General features: G+C 37.2%; 1 protein-coding gene across 3 annotated transcripts in view; it reads left to right on the top strand.

Annotated features, from left to right (window-relative positions):
* Window positions 1-27079, top strand: part of LOC110260784 (uncharacterized) — a 566816-nt gene that overhangs the window by 18516 nt on the left and 521221 nt on the right. For all 3 annotated transcript variants that reach the window (XM_084957371.1, XM_084957372.1, XM_084957370.1), the window contains one exon: window positions 4646-4799. Coding sequence is in view for 1 of the 3 variants with exons in the window: in XM_084957372.1 (XP_084813498.1) it covers window positions 4763-4799 (37 nt within the window). In the remaining 2 variants the exon portion in view is untranslated. Of the gene's footprint in view, window positions 1-4645; window positions 4800-27079 lie in introns of those variants that run through there.

The following is a 27079-nucleotide window of genomic DNA, read 5'->3' as shown; positions in this document are numbered from 1 at the left end:
ACATTAGAGCAAGCTGAGGTCAGCAGGGCTGCCTAGCAGACTCCCAGCTGACCCCAGAAACACAGGCTATAAAGGATCAAGTTTTGTGTGTGTTACACAGCATTATTGTAACAGTAGACAGTTGAGGCGAATGTCTTACCTGACCTGACCCATGCCTTCCTTGCTGAGTTTATTTCTTACTATCCTGTACTTCTCTCATCATTCTTCAGCCATATTGGCCTTCTTTCTGTTCCTCTCTTGCCAAGCTAATTTTTGGCTCAAGATCTTTGGCCTGCTCTTCCCTCTCTGATGAGCATCTTCCTTGTTATTTGTATGGGCATCATCATGAGATTCTTAACATCCTAGTTTCTAAGAGTGTGTCCTTGACCCCACTGCCTAAAGGAACCCTATTATTCCCTACTCCATTTCACTCTTTATTTTCTTCACTGTTCTTATTATCTTCTACATTTATCTTATTTGTTTACATATTTATTGTCTAGGTCCCCCAATGTCCTTGAGGTAGGAACCTTGTTTTTTTATCCCCAGTATCAAGGACAGAGTCTGACACAGTAGACTTTCGATAAGTAAGAGGTAAAAGTATAAATTTTTGGTTAGGTGAACAGATAGTGCAAGGTATGATAGGTTCTAGAATATGATAGAGTATTGTATTAATTTCTGAGGGCTGCTGCAACATGTTTCCATAAACTTGGTGGTTTGAAACAACAGAAATTTACTCGGTTTCTGCAGGCTAAAAGTCTGAAATCAAGTGGTAGACATGCCACACTCCCTCCAGAGGCCTTGGCATGGTCTTTTCCCCTGTGTCTATTCTCTGTAAGTCTGTCCCTCTTATTTCTGCCCCTCTGTTACTCATGTGATGGCATTTAGCCCACCAGGATAATCTAGGATTGTCTCTTCATCTCAAGATTCTTAACTTAGTCACATTTACAAAGATTTTTTTTCCCCCAACTAAATTTTCTTTCACAGGTTACAGAGACCTGACATAGATACTTTGGGGGGCAATGGGGGGAGGGGGGTATGTTTTGGCCTACCACAAGTATAGATAAATATGATCAATTCTAGCATGTGGGAGTCAGCACAGCATAGTTTAAGATCCTGTGCTGTGGGGCCAGAGTGTCTGGCTTTGAATCTCAGTTTTGCCACTTATTGTATGCACGTGAACATGTTACTAAATCTTTCTGCTTAGTTTCTCTTCTGCACAACACTGATAACAGTGGTGCTTACTTCAAAATGTGAGAATTGATATGCAAACACTTAATAGTTCCTAGGACGAAGTAAGTGTTCGGCAAATATCATTACACTTGTAAAGCAACACCTGCTAATACCAATGTGCCAGGCTTTGTCCTAAACACATTTCGTATCTTAGCTAATTTAATCCTCATGACAACCCTGTGAGGTAGACACTAAACTATTTGCTCAAGGTCACACATCTGGAAAGTGGTAGAGGTAAGAGTCAAACTCAGTCTCAGGTGTCTATGCTCTTAACCACTTCATATATAGCCTCTGCTATTGCTGCTTCTGCTTCTGTTATCTTAGAATAATTGCTGTGAGATTTCTTTTGGCAACTAACATTTCCAAGAACATCAGAAATTTCTGGGTGATGTGAATCATGGTAGAAACCATGAATCTTTATAGCCTTGTTTTAAGTAGACCTTCTTTTGGAAATATAATAGTTTGGTAGTCAAGATCTTTTTATGAAACATAGATTGGCTGGGACAGATTAGGGAGACACCCTACCTTCTTCAGAGATTTACATATGCAGAACCAGCTAGCTGGCTACTTCCTGTTATCTTGCTCAGGGCAGAATCTACTTGACAAATGTTCATCAGAAGCACTTGCTTATACACTGTTTGTTGTTGCAAGTATCCATAAGATCAGCTTTTAACAAGCCATATATATATTATAATTAACTGAACTGAGAAAACTTTGTAAGATTGAGAAGTACCTGCTTCTGGTAGTCAGACTGTAAGATGATGGGGAGTTTCCCTTGTGGTGCAGTGGAAACGAACCTGGCTAGTATCCATGAGGATGTGGGTTCGATCCCTGGCCTCTTTCTATGGGTCAGAGGATCTGGCATTGGGGTGAGCTGTGGTGTTAGGTTGCAGATGCAGCTTGGATCTGGCGTGGCTGTGGCTGTGGTGTAGCCCAGCCACTGTAGCTCTGATTCGACCCCTAGCCTGGGAACTTCCGTATGCCTGGTGCAGCCTTAAAAAAAAAAAAAAAAAAAAAAAGAGTAAGGTAAGATGATGAATGTCAGCTAATGGAGGGCAGGGAATTTTGTCAGTTTTGTTCCATTCTGTACCCCATCTTGGTCCCCCCAACAGTTTCTTTAATCTTGCATCCAGAATAGAACTTCAAAAATACAAGTCAGATCACTTTGCTTGTCTATTCAAAATCCTTCAAAGTTTTCTCATAATTATATTGAAGGTCCTTATATTGATTTCAAAGCCACTCTTTGATCCGGTGCTCTCCCTGACTTTCTAATCTCTTCTTCTGTCCTCCTAAATTTGCTCACTCACCTCCAAGTAAATCAGCTTACTTGTCTTACCTAGAACATGCAAGTTTTTGAACTTACTCTTTCCTTGCCTGAAACACTCTTTCCTCAGGTATCTGCTGGCTTGCCCCTTTATCTCCAAATTTTATCTCAAGTCTCATCTTTTCAGTCAGATTGTCCCTAAATAGCCCTTTCCCTCTACACCTTGCCTCTCTTCCCTGCTTTCTATATAGTTTGCATCTTTCTTTTCTTTCCTCCTTTCTTTTTCTTTCTTTCTTTCTTTCTTTCTTTCTTTCTTTCTTTCTTTCTTTCTTTCTTTCTTTCTTTCTTTCTTTCTTTCTTTCTTTCTTTCTTTCTGCTTTTTAGGACCACAGTTATGGCATATGGAAGTTCTGAGGCTAGGGGTTGAATTGGAGCTGCAGCTGCTGGCTTATGTCACAGCTATGGCAACACCAGATCCTAGCAGTGTCTGTGACCCACGCTGTAGCTCACAGCAATGCCGGATCCTTAACCCACTGAGCAAGGCAGGAATAGAACCCCCATCCTCATGGATCCTAGTTGGGTTCATTACTGCTGGGCCATGATAGGAACTCCCATTTCACTTATTTGTTGATTTGATGTCTCTATCTATGAGGACAGGGATTTTATTAGTTTGTTCCTTGTTGCATGCCTAGTGCTTTAATCATTCTTTTTTTTTTTTTAAGACTTTATTTTTTTATTTATTTTTTTTTAAGACTTTATTTTTTTTATTTTTATTTTTTTTGCCTTTTTGCTATTTCTTTGGGCCGCTCCCGCGGCATATGGAGGTTCCCAGGCTAGGGGTCTAATCGGAGCTGTAGCCACCGGCCTACGCCAGAGCCACAGCAACTCGGGATCCGAGCCGCGTCTGCAACCTACACCACAGCTCACGGCAACGCCGGATCGTTAACCCACTGAGCAAGGGCAGGGACCGAACCCGCAACCTCATGGTTCCTAGTCGGATTCGTTAACCACTGCGCCACGACGGGAACTCCCCTAGTGCTTTAAATAGTGCTTGGCCAACAGTTAGTACTCAATAGATGTATATTGAATAATTGAATAAATGCTCTATGATGTGACAGTCCCATTAACCATCCAGCACTGCTTAAGCTGGGATATGGCCTGCCTACCTAACACTGCTATAGGGATTATGTCCATGGATTTATCTGTATTCTAAATGTTTGATTTTGTAATCTTTTAGTATGTACTTGAAATGGTGTTAGTACTCTATATAGTTAAAGAAGATAAAATTCTTCTGTCCTTTTTTAAACACAATGTGGTAGAATGGAATTCCCAGGCAAACAACCTATTAACCATCTTTCTTAGATTTCATTTAGTTGTGTATATTTTGGGGGAATTACTTGAAGGAAAAAAGAGAGATTTTTTTACTGGCAGGGCATAAGTTAAAATTTCCCATTCTCTACTTCAAACTCCCAGAATTCATAGTAGAAGTTTTAATAAAAACCAAATGAGGCTGCATAGCATAACATGAGAACAGGGTGATGTCGTGTAGTTGCACTAGTCATATTTCAAGCACACAGTTGCCACATATGGCTGGTGGCTATCACTGCACAGGGTATTATAGAACATTTTCATCACTGCAAAAAATTCTGTTGGATGTACTGTCCTAGACAGTGGGAACTGTGAAGATTAATCTAGATAATAGGATATTATTTTATGTTTTGTCTTTCTAGTGGGGAAATATAAGTGTTGTGTCTTGTAATGTCCTTGAAAATTTATTCATTCAACAAGTGGTTATTGTGTATCTGATAATATATGTGAAGCACAGGGCTAGGCACTGAGAATTCAGTAGTGGACAAAATAGTCTCAGGCCCTTCTATATGAAGTTTATGTTCTAATGGAAATAACTATAATCTGCATGGCGCTGGATGTATCTTGCATCCAGAATAGAACTGGATTTAAATAGATTATTTAAATTTCCCCTTTAAATGACTATCGATTAATTTAGTAAGGTACACAGCCCCATCAGCTTCTTAGATCCTGACACACTGTAGTCACAAAAAACTACATAGTAATTTATAGTTGAGGTCTATAGACAACATCAAAATTTTCAGTGCAGTGAATAAATTTGTAATATTCAGGCTGTTTTCTGTATTTTTCTTATTTCTGACATAGAGCAAAGATTATGTCAGTTGCCCTGCGGTTTAAAGCCACAGTTATTCTGGGAGTATGCAGTTGCCATCATTGAGCAGTAGCTGATCCAAAAGAATCTCAGCCAAGGTCTTGCCAACGATGGAAAGAAATGATGTGTCCTGGAAGTTGCCAAAAAGTATGTTTTTCTTTTTAATGGCAATCACTGTGTCTTTGCAGCTCTTCATATGTTGTGACATGTGCATATATAAAATGTTCCCTAGGAGGCAGAGATTATGCTGTCAAATTCATTCGAAGAGTACTTAACTCTATAATTTGCAGTTAATCAGATGCTAATAAATGTTTTTGATGCTGCTGCTGATGTTGCCAGTGACATTCAGTAGAAAGTTCCAGAAGATAAACTGTGAAAATTGGCATTTTTAGTTATTATTGATTATTTAAATTTCCCCTTCAAATTATCAAGTCTTATTTATGCTCTTAAGTCCTAGTACCTCTTCTTTAATATGGGAGGGGATATGAAGTATAATTTCTACCTCTGAGGATTATTTTCCTTTTTCTTGTTTTTGCAACTTCATTTGGACATCTCTTAAGTGGTGAATCTGTGTGTACTTCTTATTATTGCTGTGGATACCCATGATAATCAGAGGAATTATTGCATTGGGTAGTAGTTAGCTGAGTAACAGAGATTAACAGTAGAGGCATTTAAATAATTTGGGAGATTTAGTTTTCCTATGCAAAAAGGAGCCTGGGAATAATCAGAAAAGGGGCCCCTGTGGTGGCTCCATGTTGTCACCAGAAACCAGGTTCTCTTTTTCCTCTTGACTATGCTGAGTACTGGATTCCTTCCCCAAGGTTGTAATGGTAGTTGTTGCAACTCCAGTCATCACGTCTTTGTTCCTGGCTGGAAGGAGGTAGAAGCAGAGAAAAGCAAAAGGATGCGTGTCAGTTGAAAGTTCCACAGGGTGGTCTGGCTTGCAACAATTATTCCTTGTTGCAAGGGAAGCCAGAAAGTAATTTTTAGCTAGACACAGTTGGTACCCCAAATAGTATTGAAATACTTAGTAGTCGGGAAAAATAAGAGTGTAGGTATTGTGTTGATAGCTTACAGTCTTGCCCACTGCCTAGCAACTATTATTGGTGAAAGGCAGGCAGGTGGAAAAGCCTGTTATTTTAAGAGTGAAATTGCTGATGAGTCAGCTTTCTTGAATGTGACTTACATGTAGCTAAATGGAAGGGTTAGAAGATATACTTTCTAGTTTTATGTGGGGGAAAACTGGTTAAGATAAGGAAGTACTTTTGGTCAGTTTTGTTTGATCATAGCTAGTCAGATATTTCCTGTGAACTGAAGTATCATTCATTCAGGAAAGAAATCAAGCACATAGTAAACACCCAACAAGTCTTGCTGAAATGAATCATATTGACTTATCTTTCTTTAGTTGAAGTCCATCATGTCCTTATTAATTGAGGATGATGTTATACCAGCATGAGTGGTTAATGCCATTTGATAAAGGAAATCATGCAAACTGGAATTATCTTTATAGAGTTCCGTTTCCTCATTTTAAAATATGAGAATAACATTTGCTAAGCACCTGTTTTAAAAAGGCGATTCATATATGACCAATAAAATATATGCAAATAACAAATATTTATTGGATTTTTTATTGTAAAATAATATACAAATACAGAAAAAACACCCAAATTATATATTTATGATGAGTTATAAGATAAAATAACTACCACTCAAGCAAAGAAACAACATTTCCACACATCTCACAAGCCCCTGTGTGCCCATTTTCCATCTAAATTCCCAATGACCCCCTAAAAGTAACCACTATTACTATTTTTAATAGTAGGTAGTTATTTTAATTTCAATGTACTTTCAAAATCCAGATGTGTACACTTATACATCATAATTTAGTCTTGCCTATTAAAAACAATTGATGTGTCTTTTAAGTCTTTAGTATATAGGTTTCCTCTCCATCTTTTTTCTTTTTCTTACGATTATCTGTTGATCAACCCCAAATATTTGACCTTTAGAATTTCCCACAGACTGGATTTTGCTGATTATGTACTCATGGTGAAATTCAACATATTTATTTGTCCTCCATATTCATGTAAATTTGTAGTAGGATCCAGGGACTTAATAAAGCTCATGTTTGATCCCTTTGGCAAAAGTGTAAGTGAGGGTTTTTTGTTTTTGTTTTAATCAAGAATCACATAGTTACTTGTGTTATTATGAGGTATTGATGCTTAATTAATTGGGGGTTCAAAAAGGAGATATTCTAATTCTAATTTTAAAATTTCTTTCAATTATTATTTGGAATAATTTTATAAGAGATGGTTCTTGTTTAATATTTTAGAATATGGCACAGCGTATATAAGAAATATAGGACACTTGCTTATTTTCTTTTATTTACAGCATTCAAAATAATGAACTGATTACCTTTCTTCCTCCAAAAGATGATCATTCATTTTCTTTTCTCTAAGTATCAATATGAATCAATGGATTTAAAGCATATTTGATATGTTTCAATCCATTGAGGTTATTGTCCATCTTAGAGCTCTAATTGTCCCATTTTTTGGCCAATGAGAGCTTTTTTTACATGGGCTCTTGAGTCTTTGATGGCTTTCTTGCTCTCTGGTATGACACAATATTCCAGGTTCATCTTGTACAGGTCTCTCCTCAGACATAGAATCTGTCACTTCTCAAGAAGTATTGAAGTGAGAATTGGAATATCAGTGCCACAATCTGGGTAGCAGAGATGCTTATTGCTAATGGGTTGGTCGTTTTTGCTAAGATTTTTCAGTGGACAGAGCAAATAAAAACAGTCTGTTAAATATCTGATGAATTCTTACTGATGCTTCCAGTCTCAATTCAGCTAACCTACTACTAATATTTTCACTACTAATGTAATTACTGAAAAGATTTTTTAAATGTGGTTTGTTTGTTTTCTTGTATATGTTTACTCCATTTTTTTGGAGTTATACCAGAGTTGACCATTACCTGAATGTATAACCATTGCATACTGTCTCTATCCATTTAACACTCATTTGGTGTTAGTTTTACAAATAACTATGTATTTAATGGTCATTACTAGACTTATGTTGATGTATGTCTAGTCATTTTGGTTGTATGAAGCTAAGTCTCTTATAGACTCCTCAATAAGGAATGGGAAAAAAGTTCCTTGGGCTTTTTGCATCTTACTAATCATTTGTACCCCTTATCATTGAAGATCAGTATTACTGGATATAACATTCTTAGCTCACACCTTATTTCGTTGAGTATCTTAGATGTGATTATCTTGACTGATACTCTTTTTTGATTAAATTTCACAGCCGTTCATTTTTAATAAATTAGAAATATCATGAAAAAGAATATATGTCAGAAACCAACACTAATAATTAACTTCGAAACATTTCCAAAATTGTTGGGTACAAGACTTGATGCCCATTATTATTCACTATTATTCATCATTATTGTTTCTGAAATTCCAGAAAATGTGTTAATAATGAGAAACAAAGTATATTCTGATATTTACCAGAATGCTGGAGGCAAAATTGCTGTGGTCCACAGATATTAATGTCTAGCTAGAAAGGCTGAAAATCTACAAAAAAAGAATTGGAAACAAATATGTTCAGCATGATGGGGCCATTGTCATGGATATAACAAAATCATTAGCTCTCCTATTATGTAGGAAAGGGTTAACCCATCAGGCCTGGGTTACTCAAACCCTGCACTTTTCCAAGAAAGGACCATTTTCAGGATTGGCCTTTGGCTGTGTCCTGGGAGCTGAGCTTTTAGAATGTTCTTTCTAATATTATTTTTCCATGCCTAAGGTCTTGAGCCATGCTGTACCAGTTTATCCAGAAAGTTTATGCTAACACTGTGATTTAGGGTGAACACCTGTTTTCTTTTTGGGGTCTGCAGCTTGGGTAACTGAAATCTGACAGGCAAGTGCTGTATGCCTACATGAATGACCCCAGTAAAAAAGCCCAGGCACTCAGCCTGCTTGGGAGAACTTCCCTGGTTGGCAACACGTTGCATTTGTTGCCACACATTGTTACTGGAGGAATTAAGTATGTCCCATGTGGCTCTACTGGGAGGGGACATCTGAAAGTTTGAGACTGGTTTTCTCTGGAAGTTCCTCATTTTTTCCTTTGGCTACTTTTACTCTATTCTTTCACTATAATAAGCCATAACCATGGATATAACAACTTCTGAGACCTATATAGGGGTCCTAGTGAGCCACTGAGTTGAGGGTGATCTTTGAAACCCTCTGTACACTGGGATCCCATTTGTCAGAATGGTAAAATAGAATGTTTAGAATATATATCTCCTTATGGAATACTTAAAATTTCAAGTAGGCTTAAAACAAAAGACAAAAATTTTACTCAGAAATTTAAGACTTGAATAAATGGAGAGGGCTTATGAAAATATCAGTTCTCTGTAGATTATTTAAAATGTTAACATAATCCTAATTAAATCCATAACTTTAAAAAATCTAGATCACCTGAGAAAATAGTCTATACATTTGGAAGAAAAGATATAATAATTAGGATAGTATGGTACCTACAAAGCCAGGAATAGATCGATAAATGAATTTAATGGAAAGCTCAGAAATATATGCTAGTGTTTATTAGAACTTAGTATGAGCTAAAGACGGCATTCAAATCAACGAGGAAAGGTTGTCTTATTCAATGACAAGTGTTAAGAAAATGGCCTGAACCATTTGGAGAAAGGTGAAGTTAGTCTTTTTGGGAAAATGCAGTCCTGGTTTAAATAAATATTTAAATTAGGAAAAATTAAACTATTAGAGGATTGAAGAAGACATAAAAATGGTTAGATAATCTTGTGGTAGAAAGAGATTTGTATATAATCCCAAGGGTATTCTATTAGAAAATATATTTATACCTTGTAAATATCCAAATATGATTCCTATATGGCAAAACAACAACAAAACTAAAAACAAGCTGTCCCATCAATAAGGAAATGAAAATTAAATTCCAATAAATTCCTATAGTTTTCCTATTAGATTGGTAGTGGCTTAGAATAATGATAAAAGCCAGGGTTGGTGAAGATGTGGGTGAATAAGAACTCCCATATGCTGCCAGTGGAAGTATATATTGATATAATATTTCTGGGGGTAATTTGAAAATCCATGCCAAAATATATATTTTTTTACCGTTCCACATCTAGAAATCATTTTTTAAGGGAATTGTCAGAAAATAGGCCAATAGGAAAAAAAAAAGAAAATATGCCAATAGGTATATACAAAATATGGTTTGAAAAATTAGAAACTGTTTAAATGACCATAAGTAGGAAATTGGCTAAACAAATTATGGTACAGCTTTTCTATATTTTCACTAAGAATGATGTTATAGGTATGTATTTGTGTATACAGAAAGATTTTTTTAATATATTTAATGAAAAAATTGTAAAACCATTTTAGGATACCTTTTAAAAAACACTAAGCATATATTCTTGTGTGTGTCTCAAAGGTTATATACTAAAATATTGTGTTATTTCTGGGTTGTAGGCTTATAGTATTTACATATATTTACTTTTCTTCGTGCTTATCTGTATTCTAAATTTCCTGTATTAAACCTTGTTATAGAAAAATTATGAACTGTAAACAAAACTTAGCTATTTCCTTTAATCATATCAGGATTCATATGGGGGATATGCTTTAATGGAGAAATAGCTTTTCAAGAAAAAACTGATAGCTCACATAGTTTATTTTTATCCCTGGCCATCCTGTTACTGATTCTCACTGATTCCACAGCTCCAGATTGAGATACCCTCCTCCTGAGCTGATGCATAATTTGATCTACTTCCTTGATTGTCAACATTCCTGTTTTGTCTATGACCCACATTTGCCCTTTCATCATGATGGTAGAGCTCCCCACACCTGATGCTTGCCCTGTGGTCAGTTTTGTTTGGATGTGCTTATCTTCAGATAGACAGTAATGACTACTCCAGATAACATGTATGAAGATTTGAATGAAATAATTTTTTATCTCCTCAGTACTGGTAGTGGGAAGGAGATTAAGAATCTGAATCTAATACACCAGCCTTACCCTGATTAAGCTCTTTGGGGAAATATCTAGGTTATGTTGGTTATGGGGATTCGGTTGGGAGATGTGAGAAGGCCTGGGTCCCAGTACTTCCAAGATAAGGATGTGCAGCAGGGTTTGTGGAGCATCTCATTCTGAATCTGACTTGCTTGTAAATGACTCCCTTTACAATCCCTAAGAGAGAGGCTCTGTCTGGGTCAATATGATGTTTGTTTATTAAGCAAAAGTTTGCAGCAACTTCAGATGCATTTGTCTTTGTATTTAGCTGCAGTGTGGATTTCATTATAAGCAGCTTATCATAGTGATGAAAAATGAGACAGTGCTAGTGATGTTGTGGTTACAGTTGCCCTTTTCATCCTTGGTTTTTTTTTGGGGGGGGGGGAGAGTCAGTCTTCCTTGAAACTCTCTTAATGTGGATCATCAATATGAAACTCTGAAGTGTTCATTGATGGAATTGATCTCTGAGCTGGTGTCCACTCAAGCCAGGAATAGACAGCAGTACACTTATTAAGAATGACACAGTTCTTGATTGCGTGTCTGATCCGTGACTTACATTGCCCTCATCACAGCAAATGGCTCTGCTGAAAGCTTATTTCTTCTACTTCTTTTACTCCTTGCACTTCTTTTCCTCACACAGTTCCACTCTGTTCTCGGGGGGCTGTAGATTTCAATGAGTCTCCCCAGTCCAAAGGCTTAAATCTGGGTACCCCTCTCTTTTCTATCCAGTTCCTTTTCCAAGATGGTATTGAGGATATTGCCATGTTTGTTTAATTCTTATGATTGTTATGATAAGTAATAGCCATTTTATTTCAAATCTGAACTAAAATTGCTGGCTTGCTTTTTTCATTGCTATCGTTTTTAGAAGTATTGCACTCCAGTTTTGCCACTGAATGTTTTAATCAAGTGGTAGGTATTAGGAGAATAGAATGTAAAAGAAGCCTTCAGAGAGAATTTTTTAAAAAATTAGTTCCAGAGTTGACCATCTTACTATTACATTCCTCTCCAGGCCCCTCTTCTCTCCATGCAGTTAGTTACAACACTTGGAGGGCCACTGGCACCAAAGAGGTCAGTTTTTCCACTCTTTCTCCCAGAACAGATCAGGAAGTGCAATAAGGTTCATGAAAATTTAAGCTTGAAGTTTAGAAAACTCAAAACAACCCAAACCCTCAAACATTCAGTTTGGTTTGAATCTTGGACAAAGGTTTGCTATGCAGCTAGTGGAGTCATTCCAGTTTAAGGGCTGTAGTAACTTCATTTCAGGGCTAGTGACGGGGAAATTATGAAACCATAACTTGGATCTTATTTTAACAAAACCAAGAAACAAAAACACTTACTGGGGAATCTGCATGGGAAAGGGGGCCTACCTAACCCCAATTGCTGCTATTTTACTGTGGCAGCTCCTCTTAGTATAGGAATTATGAAACCATTCTTTCCAATTCCTTCAGAGAGAGCTGACTTTTGAAAGCAATTGAGTTGCCTGCAACCAATTTATAAGCCTCCTGATGTGCACAACAGGGAAAGATCTTTCATAGGTGATTAAATCCAACAGGGTTAAGGCCTGTCATAGTGATCTCCCTCGTGGTCAGCTTTCATTTCAAAAGTCATCCCAGGAGAACAACTGTAGTTCTTTACCTAGTTGACTTCTGAAACAAATTTTCCACTTCAAAGAGAGCCCAATAATTTAGACCCTATTCTCCTTGGATACCATTTATTTGTTCCAGGGATAAGAATTCAATTTAATGACTATTTCTTGAGTGGCTTCATTATATCTGGCAAAGGAGAATATATTTCAGGCAGGGGTATACAACACAGAAAAAAAAAAAAAAAAAAACCAAAAAACTGCCCTCGAGTATCTTATGGACCAGTCTATAATCAACAATGAAAACATCTCAGAACAAAAACAAATGCAAAATAGGATTCATTCTGAAGTAATTTAGAAAACCTAAGTTGATTTCTAAACCTACCCATTAGAGTATCTCACCTCGTTTATAGTTGTTCACTTAACAAATACTGCAGAGCAAAATGAGGTCAAGCCTCAGGCCCTGCAGATGTGGAAAACAGCCTGGAGAGGCAAAGAATCACAGGGGTCTGCTCGAGTTCTGAAACACACAATCTCAAAAGATTTTGGATAGATGTGGGGCCTCAGAGTCTTCAGAGATACTGACAATTTAACAAAGTATGCATTTTCTTTTTTAGGTACTTTAATTTGCCCCATTAATAGAAGTGACTAAGATGACAAGGTTTCAGTTGGCAAGTAGTATAAATATTCTCCAAAGTATCCTTATTCTTATCATACTGTCTGGTTCTCTTCATTGGGAATATATTTAGTTAGTGATTTTAGTTGGATTATATTAAGCGTTCACCATTCTTTTTAAGTGATTATTTCTCCTATTACATGGAATCATGTTACTATGAAATTTGAACTAATTCACATGAAATCAGATATGAGTCACAAGCCGATGATATTTGTTGTTAAGTTGAAAATTTTCTTTTTTTTCATTTCTGTTAAGATATATGTAAAATACTGTGTTTTAAAATTAACTTCTTTTATTCTTTATGTTTGAGTTTTAGAACTACAGGAAGCAAGTCTGTTTCTTAGAATGTAAATACATCTGGTTAACCTTTCAAAAGTTAAGAGACTCCCTGTAGCTATTTTCTCACCTATCAGTGATGCTATTATAATCATTATAGGTAACAGTGGAACTATACAAACACAGCATTCTTTAATTTAGGATTTAAAAATTTTGTTCTGAATATTTATCAAAGCTATTAATGGTCAATCAATAAATACTCTGTGTAGAATCCTGTACTTAAGGAGTGAACCAGCGGTTGAAGAAATGTTAATAAATCTGAGTGCTAAATGCCTACTAAGTGTCAGGGACAGTCAGGTCCAAACAAGGAAATAATCATTTCCAGATGGAGATGGTCAGAGGATTCATGGAAGATGTGAGGTTTGTGTTGAAGGGTATACAATTTTGGAGAAGAGTAAGGAGGGTGTTTCACATGTGAGGAGTCAGGCATTAGGGACTTGAAGATACGCAGTTTATGTGGGTTAATATAGGAGAATAGTGAGAATTAGAGCTTGAAAGTTAGGATGAAACCAGATTTTTGGAAGGCTAGCCAAGGACTCTGGGTTTTATCCGATAGTTACAGGAGTTATTCTGAATTTTTGAGATGAAGAATGAAATGGTGAAATAATGTTTTGAGTAAAAACGCTGGTAGTAAAAGGTAGAATAGATGAAAATGGAATGGTTGAGGACAGAGCAATTGATTAGAAAACTTTTCATTCACTTAAAAATATGTGATAAAAGTTGTGTGTACTGTAGTGCAAAGAAAAAAACATCATCATGAGGAGAAAGAAGAATCAGTATAACAGATTATTTGATGTGGGAAGTAAGGGGCAATCTAAGATGTCATCTTTTGGTTTAATGTGTGACTTGGGACCAGAATATCAGGGAGGGTGGTTGCAAAACATTATCTTTCATGAGAAATCTGGAAAATTGCTTAGATTGGGGTTGGGTGAGAAAAATAGGTTTTGTTTTAGGTGAATTGCTCTTGAGGTGATGGCATGTTTTTTAGTAAGCAATTGCAAAATGCAGGGCTCAATTTTGTGAGAGACAGACAGACGGGCAAAGATTAGGACTAATAATGAATATTTTGGTATCTGTATGTAAGTAACAGTTGAAGCTGGGAGGAGGATCAATACAAGCAATGCAGCAGTTGAGGAATTGTCTCCCTGAGCACTGTTACGTAGGTGTAAGTGCAGAGCCCACTATTTGACCCTGGCTTGATAAATTATTCTGTGACATTGAAATCAGAGTATATATAAAGTCCTAAAAGTTACTGTATCAATTTGTGTCCTGGTCAAGTAGGATTAAAAATTCAGCCCCCCCAAAATATTTTTATGAATTCAGCCCCCTGGGTTCTCCATGTTTTGGCCTCTGATAAATTTTCTAAACTTGGTCAAGTTGTACAGCTAGTTTGGAGCTTAAACTCCTCATTTGTAAAAGGAGGGTGTTGACTAGGATGATTAGATGATCTTTAAGATCCCTTTCTTGATCCCAGTGTCATTTTCTAGGGTATCTCTCTAATTTAGCTGGTTGACTTGAGTCTTACCAGCAGGGAGCAGACTGCTCCACAGCTTTTTGAAAACATAGCCATCTCTTTGGAGGATTGATGATCTAGAGGGTGTTCTGAGTAGTGTTCCTAAGGCCACATTGTCTTGGAAGATGCTTTATATTTACAATCCTTTTAGAGGACTTTTTCAATTTCCAATAGCTGGGTATCAAGAAAAAATCTTTGAGTTAAGGAAAGCTGTTGGTGACAAATTAGTTATAGTTCTACATGGCACATTCTCTTCTCTATCCAAGGCTACCAGGAGACGCTACTGTGAAGCAATCACATTGCTGCCTTGTTCATTGTCAATTCATGAATCCTTATACCTGTAAATAAATACGGATTTCTTTTTTACATTGTTTTTGTTTGTATTTATTTATTTATTTTTGCTTTTTAGGGCCGCACTTGTGGCATATGGAGATTCCCAGGCTAAGGTCTAATGGGAGCTAAAGCTGCCGGCCTACACCACAGCCACAGCAACGCCAGATTCAAGCCGTATCTGCAACCTACACCACAGGTCAGGGCAACGCCGGATCCTTGACCCACTGAGTGAGGCCAGGGATCGAACCTGCAACCTCATGGTTCCTAGTCGGATTCATTTCCGCTGTGCCACAATGGGAACTCCTGTTTTTATTTTTGATGTCTAGATTACAAATATGTATAACATCTAAGTGTTTTATATTATATAAGAAAATATTAATGTAAGCACTGATAGTATAAATAAACTTATGGTATCAATACAGTATAGTGCTATAAATCTATTTTCTCTTCCTTATGATTTTCTTTCTTTAAAAAAATTTTATTGAAGTGTAGTTGATTTACAGGATTGTGTTAATTTCTGCTGTACAGCAAACTGATTCAGTTATACATATATATTCTTTTTCATATTTTCTTATGATTTTCTTAATATTTTCTTTTCTCTAGCTTATTTTATTGAAGAATTAGTATATAATACATACAAAATATGTGTTAATCAACTTTATATTATTGAAAAGGCTTCTGGCCAATAGTAGGCTATTAGTAGTTTAGTGTTGGGGGAATCAAAATTTATTTATTTATTTATGTATTACCTTTTTAGGGCCACACCTGCAGCATATGGAGATTCCCAGGGAGGGGTCGAATCAGCGCTGTAGCCCCCAGCCTATGCCACAGCTACAGCAACACCAGATCCAAGCCACATTTGTGACCTACACCACAGCTTGCAGCAATGCCAGCTCCTTAACCCTCTGAATGAGGCCAGGGATTGAACGCTGTCCTCATGGATACTAGTCAGTTTCTCAACCCGCTGAGCCATAACGGGAGCTCCAGGGGAATAAAAATTTATGGATTTTCAACTGCATAAGAGGTCAGCACCTTAACTTTCACATTGTTCAAGGGTCGACCATACAGTCAGTTATTAGAAGGTTGGAGACATACAATTTAACAAATTTTAAGCTTCCACTAGATATCCACTAGATATGATGTATTGTGGAGAGGAAGAAGAAGAAGAAAGGGTAAAGAAATGTACCAAGGGGAATGAGGTAAAATTTCTGTCTTCAAGTATAGTGTTTAATAGGAGAGCCTGGAATGTAAACAAATATTCCACACGTGTGCATGAAAATGGCAGTAATACAGCAGAAAGAAGTGTTGAGTGTAGGATGACAAAGATTCTAGCTATGGGTTGCAAATTGGAATAACTGTCTTCTGGTATGTGCTCTTCCTAAGTTCTGCCTAAGTAGGTCACTTAGGTCTTGGGTCTAAAGTAATTGATTGATCTGTTTTGAGCAAAGGTATATAAAGGGTTTTAGTCTGTCTCATTAACCAGCTTAGATCATAGCTTATCATTCATGCAAGAAAGGCAAAAAGGACCAACTTGCTGAAAATAGTTGACAGGTTATAGATAGACACTAAATTTTTGGCAAGATGGAGGCAAAAGCTTTAATGAAGTTATACAGTTGTGGCAACATATTGTCAACTGTTGCACTAGTATTCAAATCATCAGAAAGTCACATCAACATACAGTATATTACTTAGCAGATAGGCATGCTAGCATAAACAAGTTATCAAACTGCAGACTAAACTGAGGTCTTATAAGGGAACGATGCTTTATGGCACACTCTATGGCCATTTGTTATGTACATCACATCCAACTTCTGGATGAGTGTCATCGTTAGATTTTCTGTGTTGAATTTAACATAAAGGTGACAAAGTTAGATTTGTAAATAAATGTATAGCATTTATGTCATTCAAAATGCTTGCTAAAATATTCTTGATCTATAATGTCACTCATCTAGAAGATAATATGTTTTCTGGCGGTGAAAAAGTGTTCTTTCCTGTTTTGTGGTGGTACTTTTTTTTCCAATTTAACACATTAAATGACAGAAATTAGAATGTTGAGGGTAAATAGTCATAGGTGCTTTGACGAAATTTCAGGTTTAAAGAGTATAAGAGAGCTGGTAAGCCTGGAAATGATATTTTGGGGCAGGGATTATAAACTTCAGCTCATTATGAAAGCCTTTGAAAAGTTTGATTATTTAATGTAGCAATATATCTGTCTAAACTGTGATAAAAGTTATGATCCCAGATTAGTGTCACTAGGTTTTGAATAGGAGCAATCCTGCAAATAACTTTTAAGATGTGTGCCCTAAATGAGGGCATCAGAAAGTCTAAGCCTCCCAAAAGGTATGTTTCCCTTGGCTCTAAGCCCCCAGACCCTGCCCTGAGTGACTCTTTGTATATGATGGTTAAAGAATCCTTGTTAAAATGAACTGTATTATCTGGCAGGAGTAATATATTAGTTATATTAGCTAACATTCAAGTGCTTACATCTTAGTTAATATTTAGCACACCTTTATGGGGTAGACACTACTGTATTTAGTCATTTTTAAGATGCACATTTTTTCACATTTGGACATTGAAATTGAGATGTATCTCAGAATCAATGGTGTCTTGCAAGCATAATTTAGAACATTCCTTTCTTTCCTCATGGCATGTAAAATCATATTCAGAGTGACAATAGAAGGGATCATAGATTAATGAAGCATGATATTAGTGACCAATCCCCTTTATCCAATATGACCTAAAAGAAAACTGGGACATGAAGTAAACTGTTCAAGATCACAGAACTGGTACCTTTTTTTTTTAAAAAAATTAATTGTTATTTCCCCAATACAATTTTTTTTCTACTATACAGTATGGTGACCCATTTATACATACATGTATACATTCTTTTTTCTCACATTATCATGCTCCATCATAAATGACTAGACATAGTTCTCAGTGCTGCACAGCATGATCTCATTGCTAATCCATTCCAAATACAATAGTTTGCATCTATTAACCCCAAGCTCCCAATCCATCCCACTACCTGCCCCTCCCCCTTGGCAACCACAGGTCTGTTCTCCGAGTCCATTATTTTCTTTTCTGTGGAAAAGTTCCTTTGTGCCAAATATTAGATTCCAGATATGTGATATCATGTTGTATTTGTCTTTCTCTTTCTGACTTGCTTCACTCAGGATGAGAGTCTCTAGTTCCATCTCCCTAATCCAATCATTTGTCAACGGACATTTGGGTTGCTTCCATGTCTTGGCTATTGTGAATAGTGCTGCAATGAACATGCAGGGTGCATGTCTTTTTAAAGGAGAGTTTTGGCTGGACATATGCCCAGGAGTGGTATTGCTGGGTCATATGGTAGTTCTATGTATAGTTTTCTAAGTTACTTCCATACTGTTCTCCACAGTGGTTGTACCAGCTTACATTCCCACCAGCAGTGCAGGAGGGTTCCCTTTTTTCCACACCCCCTCCAGCATTTGTTATTTGTGGACTTCTTAATGATGGCCATTCTGACTGGTGTGAGGTGGTATCTCATGGTAGTTTTGATTTGCATTTCTCTAATAATCAGTGAAGTCGAGCATTGTTTCAAGTGTTTGTTGGCCACCTGTATCTCTTCCTTGGAGAAATGTCTATTCAGGTCTTTTGCCCGTTTTTCAATTGGGTTGTGGGCTGTTTTGCTGTTGAGTTGTGTAAGTTGCTTGTATATTTTAGAGATTAGGCCCTTGTCAATTGCATCATTTGAAACTATTTTCTCCCATTCTGTAAGTTGTCTTTTTGTTTTCTTTTTGGTTTCCTTTGCTGTGCAAAAGCTTGTCAGTGTGATTAGGTCCCATTGGTTTATTTTTGCTCTTATTTCTTTTGCTTTGGGAGACTGACCTGAGAAAACATTTGTAAGGTGGATGTCAAAGAATGTTTTGCCTATGTTCTCTTCCAGGAGTTTGACGGTAAGGATGCCCACTCTCACCACTGTTATTCAACATAGTACTGGAAGTCCTAGCCACAGCAATCAGACAAACAAAAGAAATAAAAGGCATCCAGATAGGAAGAGGAGAGATAAAACTGTCACTGTATGTGGATGACATGATACTATATGTAGAAAACCCTAAGGACTCAACCCCAAAACTACTTGAACTAATCCACAAATTCAGCACAGTAGCAGTATAGAAGATTAATATTCAGAAATAAGTTGCATTTCTGTATACTAACAATGAAATATTAGAAAAGAAATACAGAAATACAATACCTTTTAAAATTGCACCCCAAAAAATCAAATACATGGGAATACACCTGACCAAGGAGGTAAAGAACCTATGTGCCAAGAACTATAAAACATTAATCAAGGAAATTAAAGAAGATGTAAAGAAATGGAAAGACATTTCATGCCCCTGGGTTGCAAAAATTAATATTGTAAAAATGGTCATACTACCCAAAGCAATCTGTAGATTCAATGCAATCCCTATCAAATTACCCATGACATTTTTCACAGAACTAGAACAAACAATACAAAAATTTATATGGAACTACAAAAGACCCAGAATTTCCAAAGCAATCCTGAGGAACAAAAACCAAGCAGGAGGCATAACTCTCCCAGACTTCAGGCAATATTACAAAGCCACAGTCATTAAGACAGTGTGGTACTGGTACCAAAACAGACAGACAGACTGATGGAACAGAATAGAGAATGCAGAAATAAACCCAGACACATATTCTCAATTAATCTTTGAGGCAAGAACATAAAATGGGAAAAAGACAGTCTTTTCAGTAAGTGGTGCTGGGAAACCTGGATAGCTGTAGGCAAATCAATGAAACTAGAATACACCCTCACACCATGCATGAAAATAAACTCAAAATGGCTTAAAGACTTAAATATAAGACAAGAACTAGTACCTTTTTAAACCACAATTCCACACCATTGTCTTACTTCAATCTAGGACCAATGCTTATAACCACATGATGCTGCTGCCTCTTGGTAATCTAGCAAAATTGGTATATCTGAATAACGATCCTCATAGAGCTGCACATTTTGGAAAGTGGAAATGAGAAGACAGGGACTTTGCAAGGATCACACTGGACTGTAGAGTAAAGGGGTACCATAGAGGACCCTTGGTAGCCAGGGTAATCATGAGCAAGATGGACCCTGAAAGGACAGAGAAGCTGCAGGAACGTTGGGAAGCCCCGAAGGTGAAGGCTACCTACTTCACTGTTTTGTCCAGGGACAGACCTGTGTGAACAAATGCTTCTAAATGGGATGCAGAAAGAAAATCCTTATGTAGCAAGGAGAGTTATTTATCTATATCTCTCATCTGTATCTGTATGTCTATACCTATACCTGTGTCTGTCTGTCTCTCTCTCTCTATATATATGTTTGAAAAATATTTGTATTGTGCTTTTTTAAAGGGAATATTACATTATTACCAAACATTTTCTTACCCTACATTTAGATTCTAAGACTTTGTGTTATTTTTTGTTTTTTAAATTTGTTTATTTTCACAGTTCAATGTAAATGGAAGGTCCAGCATTCATTGAATAAACTTACTTTTTTAAAATAAACTTATTTAATAAACGAATCATAACCCTCTCTCTTACTGCAAGTACTATATGGAATGTTGGAAGCCTATTTGGGTTTAGAAGAAGGGTGGGTTACCTCTCAAAAAGGTTTATAAGCTGCAGAAATAATGAAGATTACTGCAATTTCTGTTCCTGGTTGTCAAGAAATGAAGTGGGCAAATTAAAGGCAGTCAGGATCTAGCACTGCTGCTCTGTCTCCAACAGTAAAGATGAGCCAAGGAAAAGACAAGCCAGTGAAAATACTCTGTCATTACTCCTTGTCGGCCCCAGCAACCATTCACACAATACGATACAGACCAACATGTACACACACACATATATAAATTTTTGTATTTTCTTTTGCCTATGTGTCTAGTCAGCTCAAATGGGTCGACTCATGTTTTGGCTCATATAACCAAACCAGACTCTTTGGCTCAGCTCTACCTGCAAACTTTCTGGCCTGCTTGGGTATAGTGAAGTGGTTTGAGTTTCTGAGAACAAATAATTAGGCTCTAGGAGAAGGCCAGGGTTATACAAAACCTATTCGTTTCTGCTTCCGTGGGTTCTGTGACCCCGTGAAAAGGAAAACAGAGTTAGGTAAGGACAGTGCTCAGCTACATGGGCTTCGTAAGATTTTTTTTTTCCATTTAGTGTTATTTGAACATGTAATTAATTATTGTTGTTCTAGACATGATAAGCTTAGGGATTCATATCTTTAAATTACATCTCCTTTAATCAATCACATGTGATATCTTACATTCAGAATTAGTGTTGATGCAGACCAGAATGCCAGTCTGGGCTTTTTTATTTATTCTCATCCCCTGGGCTTCAAAGGTACACAAAATTTCAGACTAGGAATAAGAGCATCATCAGCTCAAAGAGGCTGAGAATGTATTTACTTTTTTATTAGCTTAACTCGACCATTTTCTACTTTTCTATGCTTTTTTTCATTCCATGAAAACATCAGGGACTTGTGTTAATATTTGGGGAGATCACTTAGACTGACTGAGGCACTGACCCTGGCAAGTGAGGTTTTATGATCAGGGGGCAATAACTGGACCAAATATAAGACCTCTTTCTGTGGAGTTCATGGGGATAGTGTTTAAACCATTTTTAAGTGGTTTTTAAATGTAGCAGAACATAAATCTCACTCTGTATTTTTTCTTTATGAAGAACAAAGCCTCTAAAAATTCTTCTCTATTAATCATATTTAGGCCTTTTTATAAACCATGAATCACCTGACTAATGGCTTATTAAAATACCCACTCTAATACTTTCAACGAACTGCATGCATGTCCATTTACCCAAAGGCAAACACTGATATTATTTTTATAGAAATTACAGACATTTAATTTCCTAAGAAAACACAGCCTTGTCTGCTAAGTTTGAGGTAGGCAGTGAAGAAGGTAGGAAGCACCTTTCATACTCAAGCTCAGAATTCATGTTCCTAGGAAATGAAACAAAATCCACCTTCCCAAATCGAGGAGCTTTTAATTTCTTAAGTGGAAGGGGGAAGGGAGTGATAGTCATTTCAGTGGGCCAACTTTCTGTTTCCAATCTCATTTATCAGATGGTATTTTAGGATCCAGGGATTATCAGTTATTCTGATAGAACTGACAATTATTTGTGGTAGAAAAAGCAAGACAATAATAGGAGTAGCTGCTCATATTATGAGACAGGGGGATGAGGTGAGAGGGTAAAATAATCCAAGGTTTACATGAAAGTTAACCAGATATTCATTATTCCATTCCTATCTCCAGATAAAAATTTTTGTAGCATAATCATAATTCCTTAAATTGAAAATAAAGGTAAAACTCTTGTGAGAAATTGGTTTAACCAATACTTTGGTATTAGATAGAAGAGCTGGAGAGGTGTGTTTTATCTTTCATTTTCATGTTTAGCTTCACCCTTTGCTTTTTTAAGCCACAGGCAAATTCTCCACCATCTTTAAATGTTCTGATTCTTTTGCTAATTTGAATACTATTCTTTTAATTTCAAAGATATCAATAACTTTTCAAACTAACACATTTAGGAGGTTGGTACAGAAAGGAAAGAGAAGGAGGGTGAGAAAACAGATTAAAACCGTTTGGAAGTGAACTGGACATATTCCTGTATGGTACAAGTGCGATGTTATAACTCTTCCATGGTGATTTATTAACTGTTGAATTTTTAATTTCCATGTGCTTATTTATTGTGTGTTTTTTTTTTTTCCTTTGGAATGCCAAAGAGTGTCGCCTGGGTACTTAACCACCTGACTTGGTCTGATCCTCCTGACACATCATAGTAATCAATCTAGAGTTTGTACTTTTCATTGGAACACTGAAAATTTACAGTTCAGCAAAGATTGGAAAGGTAGTCACATTGGAACAGCACCAACATTGGGCATTAGCCACCTGAAGACAGCCAGATCTTTCACCAGAAAGAGACTCATGATGAGTTTTGGGACCCTGTTGACAGGATACTTTCACAATTATGGAAAACTTCTGAAAGCAACTTGATTGTATGGCCTTTTGATTTTTGCACAGCTTGGATGACATACTTGTAGACCTGAAGTTGATGGTGACAAAGAGGAGAGCCAGGATGGTGTCAGAAGCCACAGTGGTGATGCTGAAATCCCAAGGAAAGTAGCGCTATCAGTGTGGGGCAAGAACTAAGCTCAGCTGTCTTCACATTGTGCCAGAAACCTAGACCGTGTATTACAAAGGAAACTCTGTTGAGCAAATTCCCAGGCAACTCCCTCCCGTGTTCCTTCCCCCCATCACTGTCATGGAAGGTTGGGCCCCAGAAGACAAAGAGGAGTTAGATGGCATTGACTGGCTTCCAGTGACTCTACCATGGGCTTTTCCAATAAAGGCCGGGGAGAGAGAGGAAATAAAATAATCACACAATTGGCTCTTCCAAGTCCCTTCACTCCTTCCGATTCATGCCTTAGACTCTGATAACTAGTCATGTTTTGATATATGGCCTTCTAGACGTTCTCTTTTATATGCTAACTGGATATGTTCTTGTTTAATATTTCACTTAAAAAATCCCTTCTCCTTTTGCACTGAAAGGGTTCCCTCGTTGTTTTCTTTCTGCCCCTGCCCTAATCCTATTCCCCTGAAGTAGAGTCTAGTAATGTTTTGATATATAGCTTTCCAGACTTCTTCAATTATTTTATATGCTAACTGAAATCATGACTGTTTTTGCTGGATGGGACCTTGGGGATCATCTTTCCATATCTCTCTACTCCTCCCACTGTCCCCTCACTATAGGCTTCCAGAAGATACATAGGCTAAATGCCCCACCTTGAAACACCACCTCGACCAGTGATTGACAAAACTCAAACTAGAACCCAGGTGTTTTCAGTCCTAGTTAAATGATTTTTCTGCTGCAGCTCACCGTTCTATTTTTTTAGACCATTTCATGACCGAAAGAAGCACTTTCTGTGAGATGGATTTAAGTGGTTTATGGCCAGATTTACAAGATGACCATTCATTTTCTGATGGAAAACAAGCAGACAAACCAGCAAACTTCTCTGCAAATAGAAATGGCTGTAGTTCATCTCCTCTATTCCTCCTTTGGCTCTAGTGACTGGCCCACAGGCCCAGTGTGGGGCTTTCCTGGAGCAGCTTTCTTGTACTAAGCTCATCCTTACAGCCATCTATCATATAGTCAGCTTTTGCTTCTTATTCTGTTTTCTTATTGGTCACATGCTTTGGGCATAGGTACAACTCTCCCTGCTTTCTCTTCCAGTGCTTCCAGAAAGATTTGAGTTGCTGGTCTTCTGAGTATGTTCAGGGTGTTCCCCATAAAAACCAAGACTCTCCACTTGTGTGGGACATCATGTTTATTATTCATGTTTCATCAACTGAAAGGTATAGCTTTACCAGTAATTCTGGCCCACCTGAAACCACTAGTCTGATTTTTCTTTAAATTATTAAATAGACCTCTCTCCAAGCTTTCTAAGTTCAACTTGGGCAGACACATACATCCCATTATGTAGATATAAAATGCACACTTTCACAAAATAACGCTAATAAAAGCCTTGAGGTCTTACTCTACCTCAAACCTTCTTCCTCCCCAGTCACTCTCAGAACTTCTCACTCCCCTGGCGCACCTAGAAGTTCTAGGGTCACTCTTCACAGCAGGCCCAGGTCTTTGGTCTTTGTTCAAAGTCTATCATGTCTTCTGAGTTATAGTAAACATGCTTATTTTTAAACTACAGTCATATCTCTGACACAGACAGAATTCACAGTGATTTTTGGATATGGGTATCCTTTTTTTTTTTTTTTTTTTTTTTTTTTTGCCAAGGATCTAATTTGAACAAACTTGAGTTTTCAAGGAAGAATGAATTCAGAGAGTAAATGCCAAAGAGGCCCACTTTGCTAATATAATTTGCAATTAATAGGGTACAAGTGAGCTCTTCTGAGTTTGATGGTGGTGGTTGTTGCCTGAAGATCTCTTTACTTCACATAAACCTCTGCCTGTTGTTGTTTCCCTTTGTGTGTGCTTGTGCATGTGCTGTGGGGGATTTTAAACAAGCATTGTTTTGTTTCATGTGATTGTGGAATAGTGCTTTTATGTTTACCTTTCATATCCACTTTAAGGATGGAATCTGTTTTACAATTGGGATTGCTGCTATGACCAATTCTGTAGCATTGCCTTAAGTTCAGGCACATGCCTCTGAAACCTTAATCACTAACAGATGCTGCTCTGAATCAAGAATTCCCCTCTCTGGCTACTCGGCCTGAGCAATGAGCTGCCTAACTTGGATTCTACAGGCTTCTTGAGAAACTCCACAGGCTGCCTTACTAGCACACTGGTAACATGCAGAAGATTGATATTTTCCAGGCCCAAGCAGGACTTTGAAAAAATACCTAGCAGTTGTGGAGAGCTATTTATTCTCCCCTCCTCCCGCAAGTGTTTTCACATACATGATCTCATTTTATCCTTCAAATAGTCCTTGGAGTTAAGTAGGAAAAGCAGTGTTTTCCCCTAGGAGCCTGAGGTTCAGAGATGTTAAGTAACTTGCTCAAGGTCACACATTAGCCTTGACTCCTAGTCTGGTGTTCTTTCCACCAAAACAACACTAATATTTACTTTGTCCTGTGTCATAATTGGCTAAAGTGTTCAGGTGCTACATGAAAACAAGCTGTCATTCTTATAGCTTGGATTTTATTAAATGTGTAACAGTTTTAGTATTTTTTCCTAGTCTGTATTAGGCAGTAATTTTGTGTTTATTGGGGAACAATTATTTGGGGAATTTTTTCAGTACATCCTGGTTTGGTGCAGCCCCAAATTTACCATTAAAAAATAAAGCCACCCATGTGTTTCTGAATCAAGGGGTCTCTTCTGAGAGCTAAGGCTTCAGTTTCCTAATTCAAAGAACAAAGGAAAACAGGACTAGAATTAATTATTAAATTACCTCCAGAAATTAACATAGGTTCTAATCTAAATTTAACATCTTACATCAGAATTCCTCTTGTGGAAGAGACAGTATTTGTCTGGAAAAACACCTTGGAGGTAGAACGTGAAACTTCCAGGATCTGAGTTTTCTGGAGAGGGAGAAGAGTAAGAATAGAGAAGAATTTGTAGAAAGGTATGAAATTAGGTACTGATTATATTAAGAGCCAACAGGGGAATCCCTAGTGGTGTGATTGCTAGAAAGGACGCTGAAGAAGAGGAATGGTTGATATGAAGATGTTTGCTCTGTAGAGCAGGCTGTGATTCTTCTCTGTGGTCCCGATATAGTCAGTAAAACCTGTGTTTTATGTGAATGGAAGCTTTCCTATGGGAATTAATGAAGAGGCTGAGTTTTACTTCTGAATTGACATAATATAGAACTGAGCAGAAGAGAGCAGATTAAGAACTCTTGGTAATTTGCAGAAATCTTGGGAGAAGTTTGGATTTCTGCAGACTGGAATTGGAGGCTTAAACTCATTTCACCTCACTATCCATGGGATGAATGTGATCAGGTGACATCTGGGTGAATACATGATGTTGCCTGAAGATATTATGAAAAATACTATTTTCGAAATACTCTCATGGCTTTAGAAGAACTAAGATATGATTATAGATGTTATAAGAAAGATGCACATCAAGAAAGTGAATGTGAACAAAGATGCTTGCAAACAGAGTAGATGAAGGATTAAAAACCTTGAAATACAGTTCCAGATTCGGCCCAGGTTGTAGAATTATTTTAACTAAGTTCTACTGCCTTTATTCTCTTTCCTATGCAAAATGTAATGGTAGTTCATATGCTTTTAATCTAACAGTCAGGGCCAAAAGGGGAATTTTCCAAATTTGGAAATATTTACTTTACAATCTTGAGAAAGTTTTCTTAGTCTGATAGAGAGAGGATGGGGGGCCGGGGTGCAAAGCACAGGGCAACAGAACCAAAGCATTTATTTTCAATGTGTCCTCTTT

The sequence above is a fragment of the Sus scrofa genome, chromosome 5 (assembly GCF_054392235.1).
Source record: "Sus scrofa isolate SSC_HxYL_T2T_F1_AM1 chromosome 5, Sscrofa_HxYL_maternal_Yorkshire_Landrace_v2.0, whole genome shotgun sequence".
Taxonomy (NCBI): Eukaryota; Metazoa; Chordata; class Mammalia; order Artiodactyla; family Suidae; genus Sus; species Sus scrofa.
This window is presented reverse-complemented; position numbering and strand designations above follow the sequence as displayed.